A 22,938-nucleotide genomic window follows, 5' to 3' on the forward strand; every position below is an offset into this window, starting at 1 on the left:
TAATATGTAGCAAGTTAAAGAAAACAGTGGATCTAAGGCTTTGTGCTGAGAGAGGAAGTCCAGAGCGGATGGCTCTTTTGCTCAGCAAAATCCCCAGATAGGGCTTTTTGGTTTACAAAGGGGAGGTATCAAATGGTCTCAGACCCAAGCCCCAATACCCAGAGAGAGGGGGAGGGAGAGACAATACAGAAAGGAAGGATTGAGGAAGAAAAAGTAAAATTGTTTTTTAAGGCTAAGTAATGAGAATGTGGAACTTTTGAATGACCACCTGGGAAGGAAGGAAAGGAGGAACAGAGAAACATCTTGGAACAGAGATCTGGCCCCCATGCCGGTCGAGCAGATCAAATCCTAATGAAAAATCATCAGTGAGGGAATTCTGGGGAGACATTTCAAGAGTAGTGACAGGTACTATTTGTGGAGCTGGCAAACAGAAACAGCTTTTCCAGTACTTTTATGAAAATAGGGAATATAAAAAAATAAAAAATAATTAAAAATTAAAATAAAATAAAAATAAAAACAGGAAAAAAAGATGGGACAGTAGCTGGAAAAAGATGTCAGGCAACAGGGAGGGTTTTTGTAAAGGGTAATATTACCGTATATTTCTACACCGATAGAAATGGTCCAATAGGAAGAAAAAGAAATAAAAATGGAAGATCATTCATGGCAGGAGCAAAATCCTTAGGTAGAGGAGAGAAGATGGGATCCAGTGCATAAGGTTTGCCCTTAGATGGAGACGGAGTTTAGCCACTGCAACAAGACAGAGGGCAGAGAATCTGGTACAGGTACTGGTAACTTGACAGATTTGGTCATGGGAAGATTTTTTATTTTATTTGTTTTTTTAAAGATTTATTTAGAGAGAGAATGCACGAGTGGGGGGGAGGAGCAGAGGGAGAGGGAGAGAGAGAGAATCTCCAGCACGCTCCCCACTGGGGCTCAATCCCCAGACCCTGAGATCACAACCTGTGCGGAAATCAAGAGTCGTCCGCTTAACCAACTGAGCCATCCAGGCGCCCAATGGGAAGGTCTTTAAAAGGTCTTTTCTATTTTCTCAGTGCAATAGGAGCAGGATGATCAGGTGAGAGTGAGGGGAGAGAAGGTGGCTTGAGGACGGTTGGTTGAGAAGAGAAGTAGCCACCTTGGAGAGGAGAGGAGTGTCTAAATTAGAGAAATATGGAAGCCTGCCAGGCAGAGCTGAGGGCTCATGTGATGGTTCTCTGGACCATTCTGTGAAAAATACTGCAGTCGGTTGAGGCGAAAGCATTTGAGAGTAGAACAAGGGAGAGGCGAACTGAGTTACCTGGATAACCGTGTACCCTTTCCAACCCCCAGCCATGAAATGACATGTTCCACGTATTTGGGTTTCTTAACCAGCTAACACAACTAAAAGTAAGCTACTGCGCCGCAGCAACAGAGGGAAAAACTTCGGTCACTTTATTTTTCCACTTCCGTTATGTTCCTTGGACAAACACTGATTCAAGTGTGGCATTTAATTTTGAATCTGAAAACCGGTTTAGCATGGCTTTACATCTGATGCATCGGTTTTCCAGAAAGCCAGAGAGTTGCGTTCTGTTTGGGAAGAAAAAGATAAGACTCTAAGAGAAATGATCATTTCTTAAATTTGCTAAGTAGCTAAGCCAAATCAAATACATTTTACCAACGTGTGGGAAAATTTAATTATACGAATAAAACCGTTGACTGTAAAGTTTAAGTGATAGGAGAAAACATCAGGGAAGTGATAAGGCACTCATTTCCAAGAGAGAAAATAAAAGGTTCTGTATAATTCTGATAGTCAAGATTAAAAGGAAAAAAAAAAAGCCTGTATCAGCCTTTTATTTATCCCCCGATGCACTAACAGTGCCACATCTGTCTGAAGACTATAAGGTACAATAGCCTGAAGAAATTCATCAACAAAACTCTGTTTGGTTTTTTTAAATTATCCTCTTCTAATATTTTGTGTACTGATTTGTAGGAGGCTACATGTCCTCTGTCAATTTCAGTATTTAACATCTGCCCAGGGGTCTGCTATATTTTGAACAGTAACAATTTACCCAGTGCATTTCTAACCATTAGTGATTATAATAACTGTCATTGTTTGAGCACCTCCTCTGTGGCATGGATCATATTTCTGATAATCGAACCTATGACGTAGGTGTGATTTACTAGTTATCATTCCATTCTCTGTCTCTAGCTGGTCACTTCTCAAACCCCTCTCTCCTCTAACCTGCCTGCCCAGGATAGGGCTGTCCACATTCTTGGAACGCTTTTTTGGTAAGATTTTACTTACTTATTTGTCAGAGAGAGAGGGAGCACAAACGGGGAGCGGCAGGCAGAGGGAGAAGCAGGTTCCCCACTGAGCAAGGAGACTGATGTGGGGCCCAATCCCAAGACCCTGGGATCATGACCTGAGCCGAAGACAGACACTTAACCAACTGAGCCACCCAGGCATCCCTCTTGGAACACTTCTAAACTAAGAGCCAATAGTAGCTTCAGCCTCTGGCTCATCCTTCCTTCATAGTACAAAGATATTTAAACCCTAAACCTGAAAATTTAAAAAGTTAGCAGTTCTAAATGCTAATCATTATACAGTTCCTTATCTCACACAAACATAATCTCATCTTCCTTAAAATATTTTGCTCTAATGAATACTTTGCTCTAATGGGGACTTTTCAAACTCTAGGAGTTCCTGAAGAAAGGGAAAAAAGGTTAGAAGATCTATAAACCAATCACCATTACCATGAGTTACTTTGAAATTGGGGTGAGTTCTCTATAATTTGGGACTGAGAGGCAGTAAATATTATTATTGTTCAATATTCCATGCAACATTATTATTCTTATTTGAGCCTACTCTGGAATTACACGAGATGGCATAATTCATCTCAATATTCATTGAATAAAACTGCAACCCTGAGTTTTAGGGGGAAAAAATTGGAAAGGAAAATGTTAATGCAAGTGGAGAAAATGAATCAGTTTATTGCTTCATCTCATTCTTTTCTCCTGCTCCCCCTCTCTTTTTTTAAAACTCCAGTGGCCAGGGGCGCCTGGGTGGCTCAGTCTGCAGGGAGCCCGCTTCTCCCTCTCCCTCTGCCCTTCTCTCCCATTCATGCTTGCTTGCTCTTTCTCTCCCTCTCAAATAAATAAATAAAATCTTTAGAGAAAATCCAGTGGCCAAACTGACATGGCTTCTTATAATGATGAGATATATGTTATAATTCCTGTTTTACTGACAAAGATACAAAGACTTGAAAACTTAAGTCATTTGTAGAAAGTCATTCATTGAGTAAACATCAAAAATGTACAGTTCAGGGCACCTGGGTGGCTCAGATGGTTAAGCGTGTGCCTTCGGCTCAGGTCATGATCCCAGGGTCCTGGGATCGAGTCCCGCATCGGGCTCCTTGCTCAGCAGGGAGTCTGCTTTTCCCTCTCCCTCTGCCTCTCCCCCTGCTTGTTCTCTGTCTCTCTCACAAATGAATAAATAAAATCTTGAAAAAAAAATGTACAGTTCAAATTCAAGTAGTAAGCATAGAATTCTGTTTACTAGAAAACATCTTTTTCTTCCATTTTGTAATCAGATGTCTCTATTGAGTTTTATCTTATTATATGTATTTCTTATGCAATTCTAAATAAATATAACTGATTTTGTGCAAAAAAAAAATATAAAGTACTTCTTGTGGTGAGGGGCAAGTGGAAATCTTAGCTAAAAGTACCAGTGTCAGACTCACCCTTGAAGCACTTGGGGATTTCAATGGTGCCATCGATGCACTGAGCATCCATTGTATAGCTACATTTCTGTTCCTTATTCTTGCAGAAGAAAGAAACTTTTTCACCATGCGGCATTCCATCCTTGAATTTTTCTTGAAGCTTTACTCTCTCTCCTTGGTATAGCACAGTCGCTTTTTTAACAGATAATTTACAAGAAGCTGAAAGAGACAATATTTTTAGTCAAGATTTAGGAGTCCAGTTAGTCTTCCTTAAGGATGATGTAGCGTTTGGAGCAGTAGATGAGTACACGTGAAACACATTGCTCAAGACAGGAAGATTCCAAGAGTGTTCATAGTGAGTAACATCAGTGTCATTGCTAATGGAAGTTCTTTATCAAGAGAACCATTAGTCACGGCTTCCAAGTTGCCCTTTTCCCCCCTTGTAGTAGCCACTTAAGAAGGTCAAAGCAGAAGCATCAGATTTTAGGCTTCAGTGAAAAAGAACTTCTATGAGATACTGCCATTTCATATAAACCTCCAGTGCCCCACTTAGATCCCATTTATTGAGCTAGTGTGTCCATCCACCAGCCACTGTGAGCACTGGCTGATGATAGTTCACAAATGTTCCTTTCTCTGAAAATTGCCCTCAGCCATAAGGGAGCCATCTCTTCTGGGAGCAAATCAGCCCCCACACCAGGGTCAGGGAAGGGAGGAGCCCATAGCCAATGACTGACCAATAAGGAGATACAGAAAGCAGGTCCCCATGCCTTTTAGTGGGATCAACTCTAGGGTAGAATTCATGGTCCAGAGCTCCCAAGGGGATGAAATTGAAACTGGACTCTGGTTGAGACCACCTATTTGTTCAAAACTTAGTTTCTGGATCAGCAGCAGCAGCATCACTTGAGAACTTGATAGAAATGCAAATTCTCAGGTCCTACCCCAGATCTACTGAATCAGAAACTCTGTGTTTAAATAAGCCCTCCAGGTGATTCTGGGGCACAGTGAAGTTTGAGAGCCAGTGCCTACTTGATCCTACCTGCCTCACTTTCTCCTGAGACACTCACTGAATAAACCATCTGCACCTGAATCCCTGTCTCAGGCTCTGCGTCTAGGGGACCCCAACTAAGACACTAATTATACATCATTCTGTCTGCTGTGCCTAATTTCCTTTTCTGCTTCAACTGCTCAGCCCTGTAGCAACCTGAGCAGAAATATAGTGCTAGGTTATTGTTCTTTGCATAAGCATGACCCTGGATCAAGGATAAATACCCGAACTCAAAAGGAACCAGTGTTCCCAGGAAAAGATACCAGTTAGTGATGAGTCCTTGGGCTGAGAGGTCCTGGTGTAGAGTCAAGCCAGGTTCGAGGTGAGTGAGCAGGGAAACATGAATGAGAGAGACAATGAGGCCACTGAGATATGGAAAGAGTAGTAATAGGGCCTGGCTTTTGGTTTGAATCCTCAGGACCGGTTGTATTTCATTTCCTCATCTTCAGTGTCCATACAAATGCCTGTTGCCTGTTTATGATAAACCCCCATTTCCTTGAACTAGCTTGAATGTGTGATTGGTTTCTGCAACAAGGAGAAGAATCTAGACTAGAACAAAGCAGAAAAGGATGCTCACAGGAAAACAAGTAGAGGAAACCCACACAATTTTCCACCATATCATCAATGCTTCCAAAGGATCTGTTTATTTCCTACAGTTTCATCTCAAACAAGCTTGCTAAGCACCAAGTCCCCCATGCACATGTGAGTCCTAAAGTCTTTCACATACAAATAACTGTGAAGCAAGTCTGAGCAACAAGTGGAAAATTATTGGAACAAGAAAATGGCAAGTAAGGGTAATCCACTGGATAAGTTCACAACGTATTAAGACCTCACCCATATTTCATACCTTTACAACTTGGTTGTGCAGACCAGTTTCCAAATTTGCTACACTCTACTTCTTGTGGGCCATCCAAGACAAATGTATCATGGCAATCATATATAGCTTTATCCTTGTAATAAAGTGTTTGTTTTGCAGGATACTTCACAAACCCATTGTCTGGTCTTGATGGGAATGGGCATTTTACTTCTAAAAAGTGTGTTCAACAAGACATATTAGTATAAATAGTAGTGCTGTCCCATAGATACAGAATATTTACGTTCCAGTCTCCATTACCCCATTCAGTCACTGGGTGTTCCTGTAGCTGGACTACAATTTCTAGGGACTTAGGCGCTTAATTCTGTCCCCCTTTTCTTATGCCCACAGAACCCTAGATATTAAAAAAGAAACAACAGCACTTTGAAAGTAAATCCATGAGTTACCAAGTTCTTTGGGCTCTCATACAATCACAGTGTATTATTTATTCCAAATTTCATCTCCATGCCATCTAAAATGGTGGGTTGGAAAGAAGGAAAAAAAAAAGGCTCTCTCTTTTAATCAACAAACCATGAAATTAAAACACAAAGACTCCCTCCACGCACACGAGCACACCGTTATTGGATTTCAGATGTTAAATTCAATTCTTATGAATGTCTTCATTCCATACAAGAAGCCAGAATGAAATATGAAGGAGAAACATGGTGCTGCTTCCCGGCACCTGAATCTATGAGTCTATAATAATACTTTCAAAATAATCCACCGAAGAAAAGAAAAGCTTGTTTCTACAGAAGAATGCAAGCTAATCAATATAGAAAAGATAGAAAGTCACCAGTTTGCCTGAGTCATAACTGACTAAGTCGGGGATCATCAGAGGATGACAAAATGCCCACTAGAGAGTAGATAGTCACACCATCTCCAAGTATCACCCACCATTTGCTTTCCAAAAAGGGAAAGAAGATCTGACACAACCCACCTGACCAAGGGCTCAAACGAAGCATGACCAGTGATGCCTCCTGATGTGATAGAATGGATTCTTATCAAAATCATTTAGCTTGAATCTAATCACAAGTAAATCATCACCTAGAGTCAGATGATGGAATATTCGACAAGACAACTAGCCTGTATTGTTTAAAAATGTCAAGGAGGGGCACCTGAGTGGCTCAGTCAGTTGAGTGTCTCTTTTTTTTTTTTTTAAGATTTTATTTATTTATTTGACAGAGAGAAAGCACAAGCAGGGGAAGCAGCAGGCAGAGAGAGAGCGAGAAGCAGGCTCCCCGCTGAGCAGGGAGCCTGATGAGGGACTCAACCCCAGGACCCTGGGATCATGACCTGAGCCTAAGGCAGATGCTTAACTGACTGAGCCACCCAGGCGCCCCTAAGCATCCAACTCTTGATTTTGGCCCAGGTTATGATCTCAGGGTAGAGAGATTGAGCCCCAGGTCAGGTTCCATGCTGGACATGGAGTCGGCTTGGCATTCTCTCTCTCTCTCCCTCTCTTCTGCCCCTTCCCCCCTACACCTCACACATGCTCTCTCTCTAAAAAAAAAAAAAATAGAAAAAAAATAATCTACAGGGGAGCGGAGCAAGATGGCGGAGGAGTAGGAGACCTGGATTTCGTCTGGTCTCAGGAATTCAGCTGAATAGGGATCAAACCATTCTGAACACCTACAAATTCAACAGGAGATCGAAGAAGAGAGTAGCAACAACTCTCTGAACAGAAAAGCGACCTCTTACTGGAAGGTACGACGTGCAGAGAAGTGAATCCGAGGCGATATTCGGGAGGATAGACGGGGGGGGAGGGGACCTCCGTCGGCCGCTTCTCGCAAGTGATAGAGCCGCGGAGCACAAAATTGGAACTTTTATAAGTTGGCTCCGCAGAGGGACAACCCTCGCGGGACAGGGTGGTCTCAGGACCCTCGGGGTCACAGAAAGACCGGGGGTGCCTGAGTGCGGCAGAGCTCCCAGGTATCGGAGCGGGGAAGCCGGCTGCAGAGACGGAGCCGAGGCGCGGGCTCTCAGCTCGGGGTGGCCATAAACTGTGATCCGCGGCCCAGTCGGGCCACTGCTCCTCCAGCAGGGACCCAACAAGCGGCAGAGCCGGGGAGACTCCCCTTCCTCCACCGGGAGGAGCGGCGCGGGAGCGCACCGCAGGGATCTGCTGGGTTTGGAGACTCCACACGGGGTCGGGTGCCAGAGATAGAAACGCTCGATCACAGGCCGGGTGAGCACGCAGTGCGGCCGGAGACCGGGGACGCGGGAGCGACTGACTGCTTTTCTCTGGGGGAGCACTGAGGAGCGGGGCCCCGAGTTCTCGGCTCCTCCCCGGCGGCGATTGGGAGGCCACCATTTTCACCCTGGTCCTCCAAAGCTGTGCCGAGAGCTTGCAGGGAACAAAAGCTCCCAAGAGCAAACCTGAGCTGATTACTTAGCGGACCCGGCAAGGGCGGGGCTATTCCGCCTCCGGCAAAGACATTTGGGAACCACGGCAACAGGCCCCTCCCCCAGAAGATCAGCACGAAAGGCAGCCAAGACCAAGACCAAGTTTACTGATCAAGTAGAACGGGAGAACTCCAGCGCTAGGGGAACACTGCACACAGAATTCATGGCTTTTTTACCATGATTCATTAGTCTTTCAAAGTTAATTTTTTTAACTGTTTTTATTTTTTTGTGTGTGAATTTTTCTTTTTCCCTTTTCCAACCAACATCTTATCAATCCCTTGCCTGGGTGGCTCGGTCATGAAGCGTCTGCCTTCGGCTAAGGTCATGATCCCAGGGTCCTGGGATCGAGCCCCACATCGGGCTCCCTGCTCGGCGGGAAGTCTGCTTCTCCCTCTCCCACTCCCCCTGCTTGTGTTCCCTCTTTCGCTGTCTCTCTCTCTGTCAAAAAATAAATAAAAAATTTTTTTAAAAATCCGGTTTTTTAAAAAAACATTTTTATTTTTCATTTTTAGAGTCATATTCTATCCCTTCATAGTAGTTACCTTTATTTTTGGCATATATATATAAGTTGTTCTCTCTTTAAAATTTTGAGATACAGTTTCTTCTAACAGATCAAAATATACCCTAAATCTCTAGTGTATGGCTTTTTTCCAGTCTCCTGCCTGATCACATTCTCTCCCCTTTTTTTTCTTTCTTTCTTTCCTTTTTTTAAATCCTCTTCTTTATTTTTTCAAACACCTTCTGATCAATTCCTCTTTTAAAATTGTTTATAATTTTCATTTTTACAGTCCTATTCCATCCCTTCATCGTATCAACCCTTATTTTGTACATATATAAGTCTTTTTTTCTTTAAAATTTTAGGAGGCAGTTTCTTCTAACAGACCATAATACGCCCAAAATCTAGTGTGTGACACTGATCTATGCACCAGCCTGATCATATTTGATCATATTCTGGTTTTTTGGTTTTGTTCTGTTTTTGTTTGTTTTTATCTTTTTCTTTTTCTTTTTTTTCTCTTTCTTTTTCCTTTCTTTCCCCCTGGTTTCAGGTCTTTTCTGATTTCTTTAGAGTATATTATCTGGGGACGTTGTTAACCTGTTAGCATTTTGTTCTCTCATTCATCTATTCTCCTCTGGACAAAATGACAAGATGAAAAAAATCACCTCAACAAAAAGAACAAGAGGTAGTACCATCTGCCAGGGACCTACTCAATAACGACATTAGTGCAATGTCGGACCTAGAGTTCAGAATCATGATTTTAAAGATACTAGCTGGGCTTGATAAAAGCATGGAAGTTATTAGAGAACATTTTCTGGAGAAATAAAAGAACTAAAATCTAACCAAGTCGAAATCAAAAAGGCTATTAATGAGGTGCAACCAAAAATGGGGGCACTAACTGCTAGGATAAATGAGGCAGAAGAAAGAATCAGCGATATAGAAGACCAAATGATGGAAAATGAAGAGGCTGAGAAAAAGAGAGAGAAACAACTACACGATCACGAAGGCAGAATTCGAGAGATAAGCGATACGGTAAGACGAAACAACATTAGAATAATTGGGATCCCAGAAGAAGAAGAAAGAGAGAGAGGGGCAGAAGGTATATTGCAGCAAAATACAGCAGAGAACTTCCCTAATGTGGGGAAGGAAAAAGGCATCAAAATCTAGGAGGCACAGAGAACCCCTCTCAAAATCCATAAAAATAGGTCAACACCCCGACATCTAAGAGTAAAACTTACCAGTCTCAGAGACAAAGAAAAAATCCTGAAAGCAGCTCGGGAGAAGAGATATGTAACCTACAATGGTAGAAACATTAGATTGGCAACAGACCTATCCACAGAGACCTGGCAGGCCAGAAAGGACTGGCATGATACCTTCAGAGCACTAAACGAGAAAAATATGCCGCCAAGAATACTATATCCAGCTAGGCTGTCATTGAAAATAGAAGGAGAGATAAAAAGCTTCCAGGACAAACAAAAACTAAAGGGATTTGCAAACACGAAACCAGCCCTACAAGAAACATTGAAAGGGGTCCTCTAAGCAAAAAGAGAGCCTAACAGCAGCATAGATCAGAAAGGAACACAGACAATATACAGTCACAGTCACCTTACAGGCAATACAATGGCACTAAATTCATACCTTTCAATAGTTACCCTGAATGTAAATGGTCTCAGTGCCCCAATCAAAAGACACAGGCTATCAGATTGGATTGAAAAACAAGACCCATCCATATGCTGTCTGCAAGAGACTCATTTTAGACCCAAAGACACCCCCACATTGAAAGTGAGGGGGTGGAAAACCATTTACCATGCTAATGGACACCAAAAGAAAGCTGGGGTGGCAATCCTGATATCAGACAAATTAGATTTTAAAACAAAGACTGTAATAAGAGATGAGGAAGGACACTATATCCTACTTAAAGGGTCTATCCAACAAGAAGATCTAACACGTGTAAATATCTATGCCCCTAACGTGGGAGCAGCCAATTATATGAGGCAATTAATAACAAAAGCAAAGAAACACATTGACAACAATACAATAATAGTGGGGGACTTTAACACCCCCCTAACTGAAATGGACAGATCATCTAAGCAAAAGATCAACAAGGAAATAAAGACTTTAAATGACACACTGGACCAAATGGACTTTATAGACATATTCAGAACATTCCATCCCAAAGCAACAGAATACACATTCTTCTCTAGTGCCCATGGAACATTCTCCAGAATTGATCACATCCTAGGTCACAAATCAGATCTCTACCGGTACCAAAAGATTGGGATTATTCCCTGCATATTTTCAGACCACAATGCTTTGAAACTAGAACTCAATCACAAGAAGAAAGTCAGAAAGAACTCAAATACATGGAGGCTAAAGAGCAACCTACTAAAGAATGAATGGGTCAACCAGGAAATTAAAGAAGAATTAAAAAAATTCATGGAAACCAATGAAAATGAAAACACAACGGTTCAAAATCTTTGGGATACAGCAAAGGCGGTCCTGAGAGGAAAGGATATAGCAATACAAGCCTTCCTCAAGAAACAAGAAAGGTCTCAAATACACAACCTAACCCTACACCTAAAGGAGCTGGAGAAAGAACAGCAAATAAAGCCTAAACCCAGCAGAAGAAGAGAAATCATAAAGATCAGAGCAGAAATCAATGAACTAGAAACCAAAAGAACAGTAGAACAGATCAACGAAACGAGGAGGTGGTTCTTTGAAAGGATTAACAAGATTGATAAACCCCTGGCCAGACTGATCAAAAAGAGAAGACAAATGACCCAAATCAACAAAATCATGAATGAAAGAGGAGAGATCACAACCAACACCAAAGAAATACAAACAATTATAAGAACCTATTATGAGCAACTCTATGCCAGCAAATTAGATAACCTGGAAGAAATGGATGCATTCCTAGAGATGTATCAACACCAAAATTGAACCAGGAAGAAATAGAAAACCTGAACAGACCTATAACCACTAAGGAAATTGAAGCAGTCATCAAAAATCTCCCCACAAACAAAAGCCCAGGGCCAGATGGCTTCCCAGGGGAATTCTATCAGACATTTCAAGAAGAATTAATACCTATTCTCCTGAAACTGTTCCAAAAAATAGAAATGGAAGGAAAACTTCCAAACTCATTTTATGAGGCCACCATTCCCTTGATCCCAAAACCAGACAAAGACCCCATCAAAAAGGAGAATTACAGACCGATATCCTTGATGAACATGCATGCAAAAATTCTCACCAAAATACTAGCCAATAGGATGCAACAGTACATTAAAAGGATTATTCACCACGACCAAGTGGGATTTATCCCTGGGCTGCAAGGCTGGTTCATCATCCACCAATCAATCAACGTGATACAATACATTAACAAAAGAAAGAACAAGAATCATATGATCCTCTTAATAGATGCAGAAAAAGCATTTGACAAAGTACAGCATCCTTTCTTGATCAACACTCTTCAGAGTATAGGGATAGACGGTACATACCTCAATATCATAAAAGCCATCTATGAAAAACCTACAGCAAATATCATTCTCAATGGGGAAAAGCTGAGAGCTATCCCCCTAAGGTCAGGAACGCGGCAGGGATGTCCACTCTCACCACTGCTATTCAACAGAGTATTAGAAGTCCTAGCCACAGCAATCAGACAACAAAAGGAAATCAAAGGCATCCAAATCGGCAGAGAAGAAGTCAAACTCTCACTCTTTGCAGATGATATGATACTGTATGTGGAAAACCCAAAAGACTCCACCCCAAAACTGCTTGAACTCATACAGGAATTCAGTAAAGTGGCAGGATATAAAATCAATGCACAGAAATCAGTGGCATTCCTATACACCACCAACAAGACAGAAGAGAGACAAATCAAGGAGTCGATCCCATTTACAATTGCACCCAAAACCATAAGATACCTAGGAATAAATCTAACCAAAGAGGCAAAGGATCTGTACTCAGAAAACTATAAAATACTCATGAAAGAAGTTGAAGAAGACACAAAGAAATGGAAAAACGTTCCATGCTCATGGATTGGAAGAACAAACATTGTGAAGATATCAGTGCTACCTAGAGCAATCTACACATTCAATGCAATCCCCATCAAAATACCATCCACCTTTTTCAAAGAAATGGAACAAATAATCCTAACATTTGTATGGAACCAGAAGAGACCCCGAATAGCCAGGGAATATTGAAAAAGAAAAGCAAAGCTGGCGGCATCACAATTCCGGACTTCCAGCTCTATTACAACGCTGTCACCATAAAGACAGTATGGTACTGGCACAAAAACAGACACATAGATCAATGGAACAGAATAGAGAGCCCAGAAATGGGCCCTCAACTCTATGGTCAACTAATCTTTGGCCAAGCAGGAAAGAATGTCCAATGGCAAAAAGACAGTCTCTTCAACAAATGGTGTTGGGAAAATTGGACAGCCACATGCAGAAGAATGAAACTGGACCATTTCCTTACACCACACACAAAAATAGACTCCAAATGGTTGAAAGACCTAAACGTGAGGCAGGAGTCCATCAAAATCCTAAAGGAGAACACAGGCAGGAACCTCCTCGACCTCAGCCACAGCCACTTCTTCCTAGAAACATCGCCAAAGGCAAGGGAAGCAAGGGCAAAAATGAACTATTGGGATTTCATCAAGATAATCAGCTTTTGTACAGCAAAAGAAACAGTCCACAAAACCAAAAGACAACCGACAGAATGGGAGACAATATTTGCAAATGACATATCAGATAAAGGGCTAGTATCCAAAATCTATAAAGAACTTATCAAACTCAACACCCAAAGAACAAATAATCCAATCAAGAAATGGGCAGAAGACATGAACAGACATTTTTCCAAAGAAGACATCCAAATGGCCAACAGGCACATGAAAAAGTGCTCCACATCGCTCGGCATTGGGGAAATCCAAATCAAAACCTCAATGAGATACCACCTCACACCCGTCAGAATGGCTAAAATTAACAAGTCAGGAAACGACAGATGTTGGCGGGGATGCGGAGAAAGGGGAACCCTCCTACACTGTTGGTGGGAATGCAAGCTGGTGCAACGCCTCTGGAAAACAGTATGGAGGTTCCTCAAACAGTTGAAATTAGAGCTACCCTACGATCCAGCAATTGCACTACTGGGTATTTACCGCAAAGATACAAATGTAGGGATCCGAAGGGGTACGTGCACCCCAATGTTTATAGCAGCAATGTCCACAATAGCCAAACTGTGGAAAGAGCCAAGATGTCCATCGACAGATGAATGGATAAAGAAGAGGTGGTATATATACACAATGGAATATTATGCAGCCATCAAAAGGAATGAGATCTTGCCATTTGCAACGACGTGGATGGAACTGGAGGGTGTTATGCTGAGTGAAATAAGTCAATCAGAGAAAGACATGTATCATATGACCTCACTGATATGAGGAATTCTTAATCTCAGGAAACAAACTGAGGGTTGTTGGAGTGGTGGGGGGTGGGAGGGATTGGGTGGCTGGGTGATAGACATTGGGGAGGGTATGTGCTATGGTGAGCGCTGTGAATTGTACAAGACTGATGAATCACGGATCTGTACTTCTGAAACAAATAATGCAATATATGTTAAGAAAAAAAAAGAAGAAGAAGATAGCAGGAGGGGAAGAATGAAGGGGAGTAAGTCGGAGGGGGAGATGAACCATTAGAGATGATGGACTCTGAAAAACAAACTGAGGGTCCTAGAGGGGAGGAGGGGGGGGGGATGGGTTAGCCTGGTGATGGGTATTAAAGAGGGCACATTCTGCATGGAGCACTGGGTGTTATGCACAAACAACGAATCATGGAACACTACATCAAAACTAATGATGTAATGTATGGTGATTAACATAACAATAAAAAATCATTTAAAAATTTTTTAAAAAGAAATAAAAAAATTAAAATGGCAAGGAAAGACAACTAAATAGGCAGGGGATCATTCTTTTTAAAAAGATATTGTATTTATTTATTTGAGAGAGAGAGAGAGAGACAGAGGGAACGAGCATGAGCAGGGGGAGAAGCAGGCTCCCCGCTGAGCAGGGAGCCCAATGCGGGACTCGATCCCAGGACCCTGGGATCATGACCTCAGCCAAAGGCAGCTGCTTCACCAACTGAGCCTCCTAGGCATCCCGCAGGGGATCATTCTTAATTAAAGGAGCCATGACAACTAAACCAAATGTGTGATTCTTGACAGGATCCCATGTAAAACAAAACGTGTATAAAGAACACTTCGGGGTCAATTGAGAGGAAATTTCCACATGAAATAAATGTTGTTAATTGTTTATACTCTTATAATAGTTTAAATCATTATTGTTAATAATTCAAAACACATTAAAAGTCTTGTCTACAGGGACAATGTTCTTGTTCTAACGACATTCATGCTGAAGTATTTATGGGTAAGTGTCATGATGTGTACAACTTATTTTCAGATGGTTCAGGAAGAAAAAGCATCTGTCTATGGAAAGAGAGAGAGAGACAGAGAAAATCACAACATGTTGATGGTTGATACGTGTAGGTGAAAGTTTGAAAAAAAAAAAAAAAGAACCTACTGCTTAGGACTTGAGAGAATTAAACGAGATGAGATGACACATATAGAGCAGGAGACCAGTACCTGGCCCAGAGTTTAAGTCCCGCAGAAGGTGCTGGGTATTATTATTGGTAGTTTCCCCAGGCTAAAAAGCATTTATGCTTTGAATCATTCAAGAGATACCTGCAATATCTACTACAGGAGAAAGTAGCAGTCCTTAGTATAACTCCTTGTGTGCATGATAAAGTCTATAATTTGTCTACTTGTTTTGCAGTTGACAAATTCAAAGATAACAATGATAGGTCAAATTAAAAGAGGAAGGGCACACCCAGGTGGCTCAGTTGGTCAAGCATCCCACTCTTGATTTTGGCTTAGGTCATGATCTCAGGGGCGTGGGTTTGAGCCTCACTTCAGGCTCTGTGGTGGGAATGGGGCCTGCTTAAGAGTTTCTCCCTCTCCTTCTCCCTCTCCCTCTGCCCCTCCCCACCCCACGAGCACACACATGCGCTCTCTCTCTAAAAAATAAAAATAAATAGAAGAGGAAGAATTTTCATAACTTTTTAAATCAAATATTCTTGTGATTCTTAAATTTAGGTGGACTATAAAAGCTTGGGACAATCTGACTACAGCCCAGTTTTTCACCCTCATCTCCTAGGATGTCCCAATTTAATCCTGGCTTCTCTCAACCAACCTCACCACCATATTCAACTGTCCATGCACACACCCTGTTCTCTCACGCTTCCCTGACTTTCCATGCCTTCCCCTCATTCTCCACTTCTCTTCTCGGAAGCTCTCCCAGGCAGCTCCAAACAGTTCATCGCATTTTATATAATTCTCCTGAGGTCAGAAGCCAGGTCTCATTCATCTGGTATCCCCAATACCTAGCACACTGCCTGGCACATGGTAGGTGCCAATAAACATTTGTTGAACAAGGCCATCGGAAACACTCGATGACAGTGGAATTTTCCATAGTTCTCAAAAATGGGATTCTACGCTGTCATAATAGCTGTCTCTTGTCCTTGCACCTACCTCTGCATTCTGGTAATGTAGTCCAATTTCCGTGTGCTGTGCAGGTAATTGTATCATTTCCAAACATGGCATAGTGTGGCAAACATTCGAAGACAGCCTTGTTTCCGTAGAGGGAGTGGTTTTTAGCAAATGGCTTATAATCACTAAGGGTTGCAAACTTAGGAATGGATGGTAGAGGGCAGGTTACAGCTGGAAAAAGAAAGAATGATCACCTTTATGAAATAGTTGAGTCTTTTAAAGATGCTCTTTCCGGAGAGGAAAAAACAAAAAAACAAAGATTAACTTGAGAAAATGCAAAATTGGATCAAATACCAGGGTAAAAACAGTCCCTTAAAGAAGGCACAGAAGAAAATATTATCTGAAAACCAGATGTCTGAACCAGTGAAAAGATTGAAAAATGAAGTAAGTCTGTCTTGTCACCACGATTTTGCCTGATACAATGACACAGTGCATAGGTCTCCATCAGTCTGTGATCCAAATGCTAGATGTTTCTGGAAGTCCGAGTTGGTGGAGGACCATCCTACAATAACTGCTCATAATAGCACTTGGTACAAAGTCTTTTGCGACCATCTACGTTCCACCGCTGGCTTACGTTGGTTTGTTCCCATTGACTATCTCCTGCTTCTGCACTCTGAATGCACGGCGCTTACACAAGTAACTTTATGTGGAGACAGTGTCTGGGTTGTCATCCTGAGAGGACTAATACAGGGTTTCAATAAGTCCAGGGAGAGTTACACTAATGTAAAGGAAGTGAGTGAATGTGATTTCATCTGAATTATTTAGATCCTTGCTACTCCAAGTGGGATCCGTGAGACCCCGGCAGGGGCCTTGCCTGGAAGCTTACAAGAAATGCGGCAGCTCAGACCCCACCCCAGAGTGTGGATCAGAATCTGCATTTAATGAGATGCCCAGGTGATTCGCAGTACATTAAAGTATGAGAAGCATTGATTTAGATTAGACTGAAGTGAAAGCAGATCTTCGGTTTGTAACCAAGAAGCAAAAGTGACTTTACATAGTTGATATAAATCTGCTTCCAAGGGAAACTACAGGAACAGTGGTGATTTTTACTGCTGAGTAAAGACCTCTAATTTGGCCTTAAAAACCTTTTGTTGTGGTAGTTCAGCTTTTCTTAAACCATCATTGATTTGAAATTGCTTGACTTTTTCACCGACTCTTGCTAGGACAGACCTCACTGAAATGTTAAAAAGCCATAACCATGATTGTAATGCGTGGGCCTCCTGGTCGAAGACTGGACTCCCGTGAATCACAATCAGAACATCCCTCCCTATATCAGCATTACCCAGAGCCACCCCTGACTGCTTGGCTGAGGGTCCCCGGAATAAGCCAGCAGTGTTTTGGGGAACAATCCCACTCCACTCCTATGAGGCAAGGCCCTTTGGTGGAGTCTAGAGTCACTGTGAAGGTTACTTTCCTATGTCCCTCACCTCTAGACACACTTGCTGAGGGCAGGCAGAAGTCTCTTTCAGCCATATAGCCTCAGTGCTGAGAACAGGATATGACGCACATCAGGTTCTCAATATGCATAAATGTATAAATGAATGTATAAATGCATGAATGTATGTATAATTGTATAAATGAATGAATGAGGTCCCAGAAAAGGAGGAAGATGTTTGATCTCAGTTTCCAGTTTTTCTAGTCAAGTGATGGCAGTCCCTGATTGACCAATGCCACATGTAGCCAAGCCCCTGTCAAAAACTGAGAGAATGATGGAATGAATAAGCCCAGCTATCACTGGTTCCACCAGGTGGAGGATACAAATGTGTTCATGAGTTGAATGCTTTCCTTCTGTCCTTCCAAAAGGGTTGTTGATCCTCCAGCGTAAGATGATATCAGGATGAACACTCCCCACGAGGGTGAGCAACCATCCCAAGGAGTCAGGACTGAGGGATTTCCAGGGCATGGAATGTACAGGGTTAAGACCAGCAAAGTCCCAGGCAAACCAACTAATCGCTCTCCCCAGAACTGAGGACCCGCAGACTCACGAGTACAGACAGGAGGGTCAACATTCCATTTTCCTTCCTCGGTGCATCGAGCAGAACTACTTCCATTCAGATAAAACCTACAGAAGGAAAATGTAACCCATCAAGCGGTAGAATAATCCATCGATAGCATCTCAAATGTCTTCTCCACTGAGCATCACCTCAGATTCACGCTACTGACTTTTTCCCCATTTTGTAATGCTGCTTTCTTGAGGAGCTCAGCACTCACTTAAGGCTCATCAAATCTCCCGGCCCAGGGCTGCCAGGGACTCACAGAAGAATGAGAAGTTTCCGTAGCTGGAGGCGTAGAAGCCAACCCCCCAAAATCCCTCTTTTCTAATCAGCAGGCCAAATTAGCTGCTTCTTACATGGAACAAAGCAGCATCACTTCTTCAGGGTCACAAAAGTGAATCAAACTGAGGCATGGCTACTATTCATTTCCTGAAACTCTTCACTCTACTCACACAAATGGGTAAAAACAATGCAGTATATTTCCATCGAAAATGTAACATTGTCTCCTCGAAGCCAAATGTTTCAAGGTCCTTTGTCATCAGACCCACAAGTTAGTTGGTGTTTCAGATGAAAGGAGTCCATTTCTCTTTCACACACGGAATTTCTTAATTTCTAATCCCAAACAAGAATCCTCAGGAAAATTTGGCCCTAAGGTACAGCCGACCTATATGGACAATGTCACTGGTGATGCCTTTGCTCATAAGGCTATATGACGGACCACACATGCTTTCTTGCTGGGGATGCTGCCCTGCATCGTGTGAGGATCAACAGAACTCTGTTCTATACCATCACACTCCCAGCCTTCGCCAGAGAACTCCCTTCTGGAGACTCCCAGGTCAGTCAATCAAATTAGGCTCATGTCCAAAGCTGAAGTCCAATTCCTAAAGTATTTTATCCTTCCTGCCAAGATTTGTCCCAGAGATGATAAAGAATTACCATCCAGTTTTAGTCTTTCCAATGTACCTCTTCAGTTAAGTAATTAACTAGGAGAAGGAAAGTTGGATACAGTAGCAACTTCATATTTTATTAGTTGTCGCCGTCTCCATCCGTTCCCCTACCCTAACACCACTGTGGTATAGATGAAAAGCAGGACAACAAATGATTTGTATTCAGCAAGTCCAGCCTAAAGGCTAAAAGTAAAATATGTCTTGCTGTTTAGCTTAAGGGCACAGAAATGTTCTGCCTCTGTTAGCTAGAAGTCCTTACCCAGTGTTACAAGCAAAACTGATCGTGTTGGGATATTCAAAAGTTGTGTAGCGTACAGCTCCATTTTCTAAGATTCCAGCAAAAGGACATATTCTGGCTGTAATTTAAAGATAGAAAGGTAAATTTCAATTTGTAGAATTTTTCATTAAAGTAAAAACATATACACTCATTTCTATTCTTTGATCCAATAACTCTACTGTTAACTGTTCTAAGCAAATAACTCAAACTTAGTCAAATGATATATGCACAAAGGGGCTCATTGTACCGTTACCTCTAATAACAAAAATTGGACAGCCTAAATGTTTACCATCAGGTGATTGTTTTGATCAACTATGGTAAATCAACAGTTGCATTCTTATGCAACCAACAAAATATGAATTATGAAGACTATGGGGACACAGCCAATATTTATGTTATGCTGATGAATATAGAAAAATACAAAATGGTACCTACTCTCTGCAATGATGCAAAAATATACACATGGAAAGTAACTTGAAAAAATGAAATTGTTAGTATTCCAGAGTTATGACCAATTTAAAGAAAACTTTTCCCTTATGATGTTATAGCTGTTTTTCATTAAAAATCTTGCTTAGTCCTTTTGAATCAAAAAGCATACTAAAATCACTTGTATGAAATGTATGATTTTCACAAAGGTCATGTTCATATGACCAAAATAACCAGAGCTCAGATAGACCCATATAGTCCTTTTTTTTTTTTTTTTACTGTTTAACTACATAAAATTGCCAGAAATTCTATTCGGTTGATTGCTCCATATTTGACTGTAAAAAGTAATGCTGGCATGATATCACAGAACCATGTACTGAGGAATAAAGAAAAGCAACCATCTACCATAGGTGATAGCAATAAATTTATGCTTAAGTTCTTTATATTATATTTATATATATAAATTATTATAATTTATTTTATAAATTATGGTTATATAATCATATATAATTCATATAATTATATTTATTATACGTTATTATAATGTGATGATTCTATTAAATCTGCTTTCATTTTGAGGTCAAGTCCAAAGATCTGATGGTTCCTCATGTTTTACTTTTTCAAGAGTCTCTTTGGCATCTGTCTAAATTTCAGAGTATCTGTACATCTTTTTTTACTTCTGCAGTGTTTCTCTCTCTTTTATCATAGCAGGTCGCTTTTTTACATCTCTTCTAGTTCTGGGCTATGCTCACCTCCTCCTCTCTACATAGGACCTATCACCTCTGCTCTCCCCTCCCACGAACACTCCCTCATGCCCTCTTGTTTCTTCACGGCCCTCCACTCTGTGGCTCCGCTGGCCCTCTATGCCCCAGCATGACAAAGTGGGTTATCCCCCAAGTGTCCCGAATCCCAATGAGGGGAGAGCATGTGAGAGAAGGCACTGACTTACGGGTGCACCTCAGGGTGTTGATGGGCCAAAGTCCTGTGAGAGGGCAGGTGAACCGCCTCATCCCACCCCGGGACACGTAGCCCGCATGGCAGGAGTACACGATCTCCTCCCCTGGGTCATAGGATGTTTTTAATGGAACAACGGTGGCAAATGGTAAAATATCTGGTTTGGGACAGGCTGAAATAGAGCACAAAGCAGTTAGTTAAGAAATTTATATTTTTCTAAAATAAGACAAAATCAGAGAGGGAGACAAATCATGAGAGACTCTTAACTATAGGAAACAAACTGAGGGTTGCTGGAGGGGAGGCAAGTGGGGGGCTGGGGCATTAAGGAGGGACTTGATGTAATGAGCACTGGGTGTTATATGCAACTGATGAATCACTAAACTCTACCTCCGAAGCTAGTAATACACTATATGTTAATTAATTGATTTTAAATAAAATTTTAAAAAAATGTGTTTTCATTTTTAAGCTCAGCTAGCACAAAAATGAAAAAAACTATTTAATGCTACCAATAGTAACTATGCCAAGTTCTGTACCAAATATTTCACATATGCAATATCTCATCTAATCTCCTCCTAACCCTCCTTTGAAGGGTACTATAGTTATCCCCATTTTATAGGTCGATACATCGAGGCTTCAACTGGCTGAATATCTTAGGGAGGAGCTTTAAGCGTGGCAATATTGAAGAATCAGTTTCAATCCAGACTCCCCAGCATCCACACTAGAAAGAATTTTAATGATCATTATTGATCCTTGTCATATACTAGGGTGTTGGGTATATTAATTATATTTGCAAAAGCAAAGAGTACTTACTCCGTCCTGCAGTAGCAACATGGCAGAGAAAAATCGAGAACAAGAAGCGCCCCAGAGAAATCATTGTGGATGACTCACACAGACACTACCAAAATGGTTTCCTCTGCTAAAAAAGAGGGATGCAAATATAAAAGTGCTTAAACATTAACCTTTTCTCTTGTGTCCTTTTACCTCTGTAAATAGAAGGTAAAATATCACAATTTGAAGGGAACTCTGAGACCTACATTTTTTAATCATTTACTTTCACTTCCGTGGGTTTGTTGTGAAATCTTTGGCAAATGGTTTCCGTCTTCATAACATTTATTTTAATGGCACAACACGGTCCATTACCACCTCCGATAGAATCCTGGTGATTCCCAGATTGTCAGGCCTCTACTCCAGACCTCTCATCCCCTATCCTTAGTTTTGTGTACGTAGTGGGTGGAGCATCAGAAGTCTGGAGCATCTGCTTCCCCCACAGTCTTGACATAGGAATTTTGGAACATCTCTGGGTTTCAGTCTCCACACCTCTAAAATGATATTCCAGTTTCCAGATGCATGATTCTAAAGAACATCCACAGGGAAGCATCTAAAACTACAATCCCTAAAAATCCAAGTTCATCATCTTCTTTCAGAAAATGATGATTTCTTCTAGACTTCTGTTTTACTTGCAGTTAGTAACAAGATCATCCTGGGAGCTCCAGGAGCAACCTCAAAGCTATCCTCAAAACCTCAGTCTTCTCACATCAAGTCAACACAAAGTCCTGCTCATCGTTCTTAATACTTCTTAGATCTGTCTAGGCAGATTTCTAGATCCGTTTTAGGGATTGGAAAGTTGACATGAAGTTACAAGCTGGGACTCTGAAAAGAACAGAAGTTGAGTATGAGGAGACAATGGCCAATGCTGATGACGTTGCTTGGAGGGTTCAGAGAGGACCGGCCATGACTCCCTGTCGTCTCATGCATCCTTCACTCTCAGTGACTGAATATACAAGTGGACAATGTCCAGAAAATATATAAAAATAGAACTCTGACCCCCAGTTTCTGTAGCAACCAATCCAGCAAGCCAAATCACAACCTCCATAGCAATCGGCCTAACTTAGGATGAACTAGAGAAAGTCAAATATGTTCTTTAATCAATCACATAGGATGCCCAGCTTCTAGTTAGTCCACTTCCATCGACCCTATCATACCAACAATGTCCCATCAGGACATACTTGAAATTTGCCCTTTGTTTCCACAATCGAGTTTGACCACTCCTTTGACTTTGAGTCTCTGCCATACGCAAATGATGGCTGACTCCCTTGTTATAGCAAGCTCTGAGTCAATTGCCTTTGCTGGTTCTCATTTGGATGGTCTTTGAGGTCTAAAGTTGCTCGACACACATTAGTTTAAGAAATATTCTTGTCAGGCAGTGATTCTTGAACTTTGCTTCTAATGAACATTGTGTTCTGTGACAAGAG

The 22,938-nt window shown here is 41.6% G+C and overlaps 1 protein-coding gene across 1 annotated transcript; it reads right to left on the minus strand.

Annotated features, from left to right (window-relative positions):
- Nucleotides 1-1,510: 1,510 nt before the first annotated feature.
- On the minus strand, nucleotides 1,511-21,560 carry APOH (apolipoprotein H). Its single transcript, XM_028112616.2, has 8 exons — nucleotides 21,497-21,560; nucleotides 20,682-20,858; nucleotides 19,289-19,385; nucleotides 18,074-18,150; nucleotides 16,071-16,259; nucleotides 5,591-5,770; nucleotides 3,720-3,917; nucleotides 1,511-1,566 (listed from the first exon to the last, which is right to left on the minus strand). Exons 1-8 carry the CDS (start codon nucleotides 21,558-21,560, stop codon nucleotides 1,511-1,513), a joined length of 1,038 nt encoding a protein of 345 aa, XP_027968417.1.
- Between the last annotated feature and the right edge of the window lie 1,378 nt (nucleotides 21,561-22,938).

The sequence above is a fragment of the Eumetopias jubatus genome, unplaced genomic scaffold (genome assembly GCF_037043125.1).
Source record: "Eumetopias jubatus isolate StellerSeaLion01/CBP00866 unplaced genomic scaffold, mEumJub1_p1.0 scaffold_10, whole genome shotgun sequence".
NCBI lineage: Eukaryota > Metazoa > Chordata > Mammalia > Carnivora > Otariidae > Eumetopias > Eumetopias jubatus.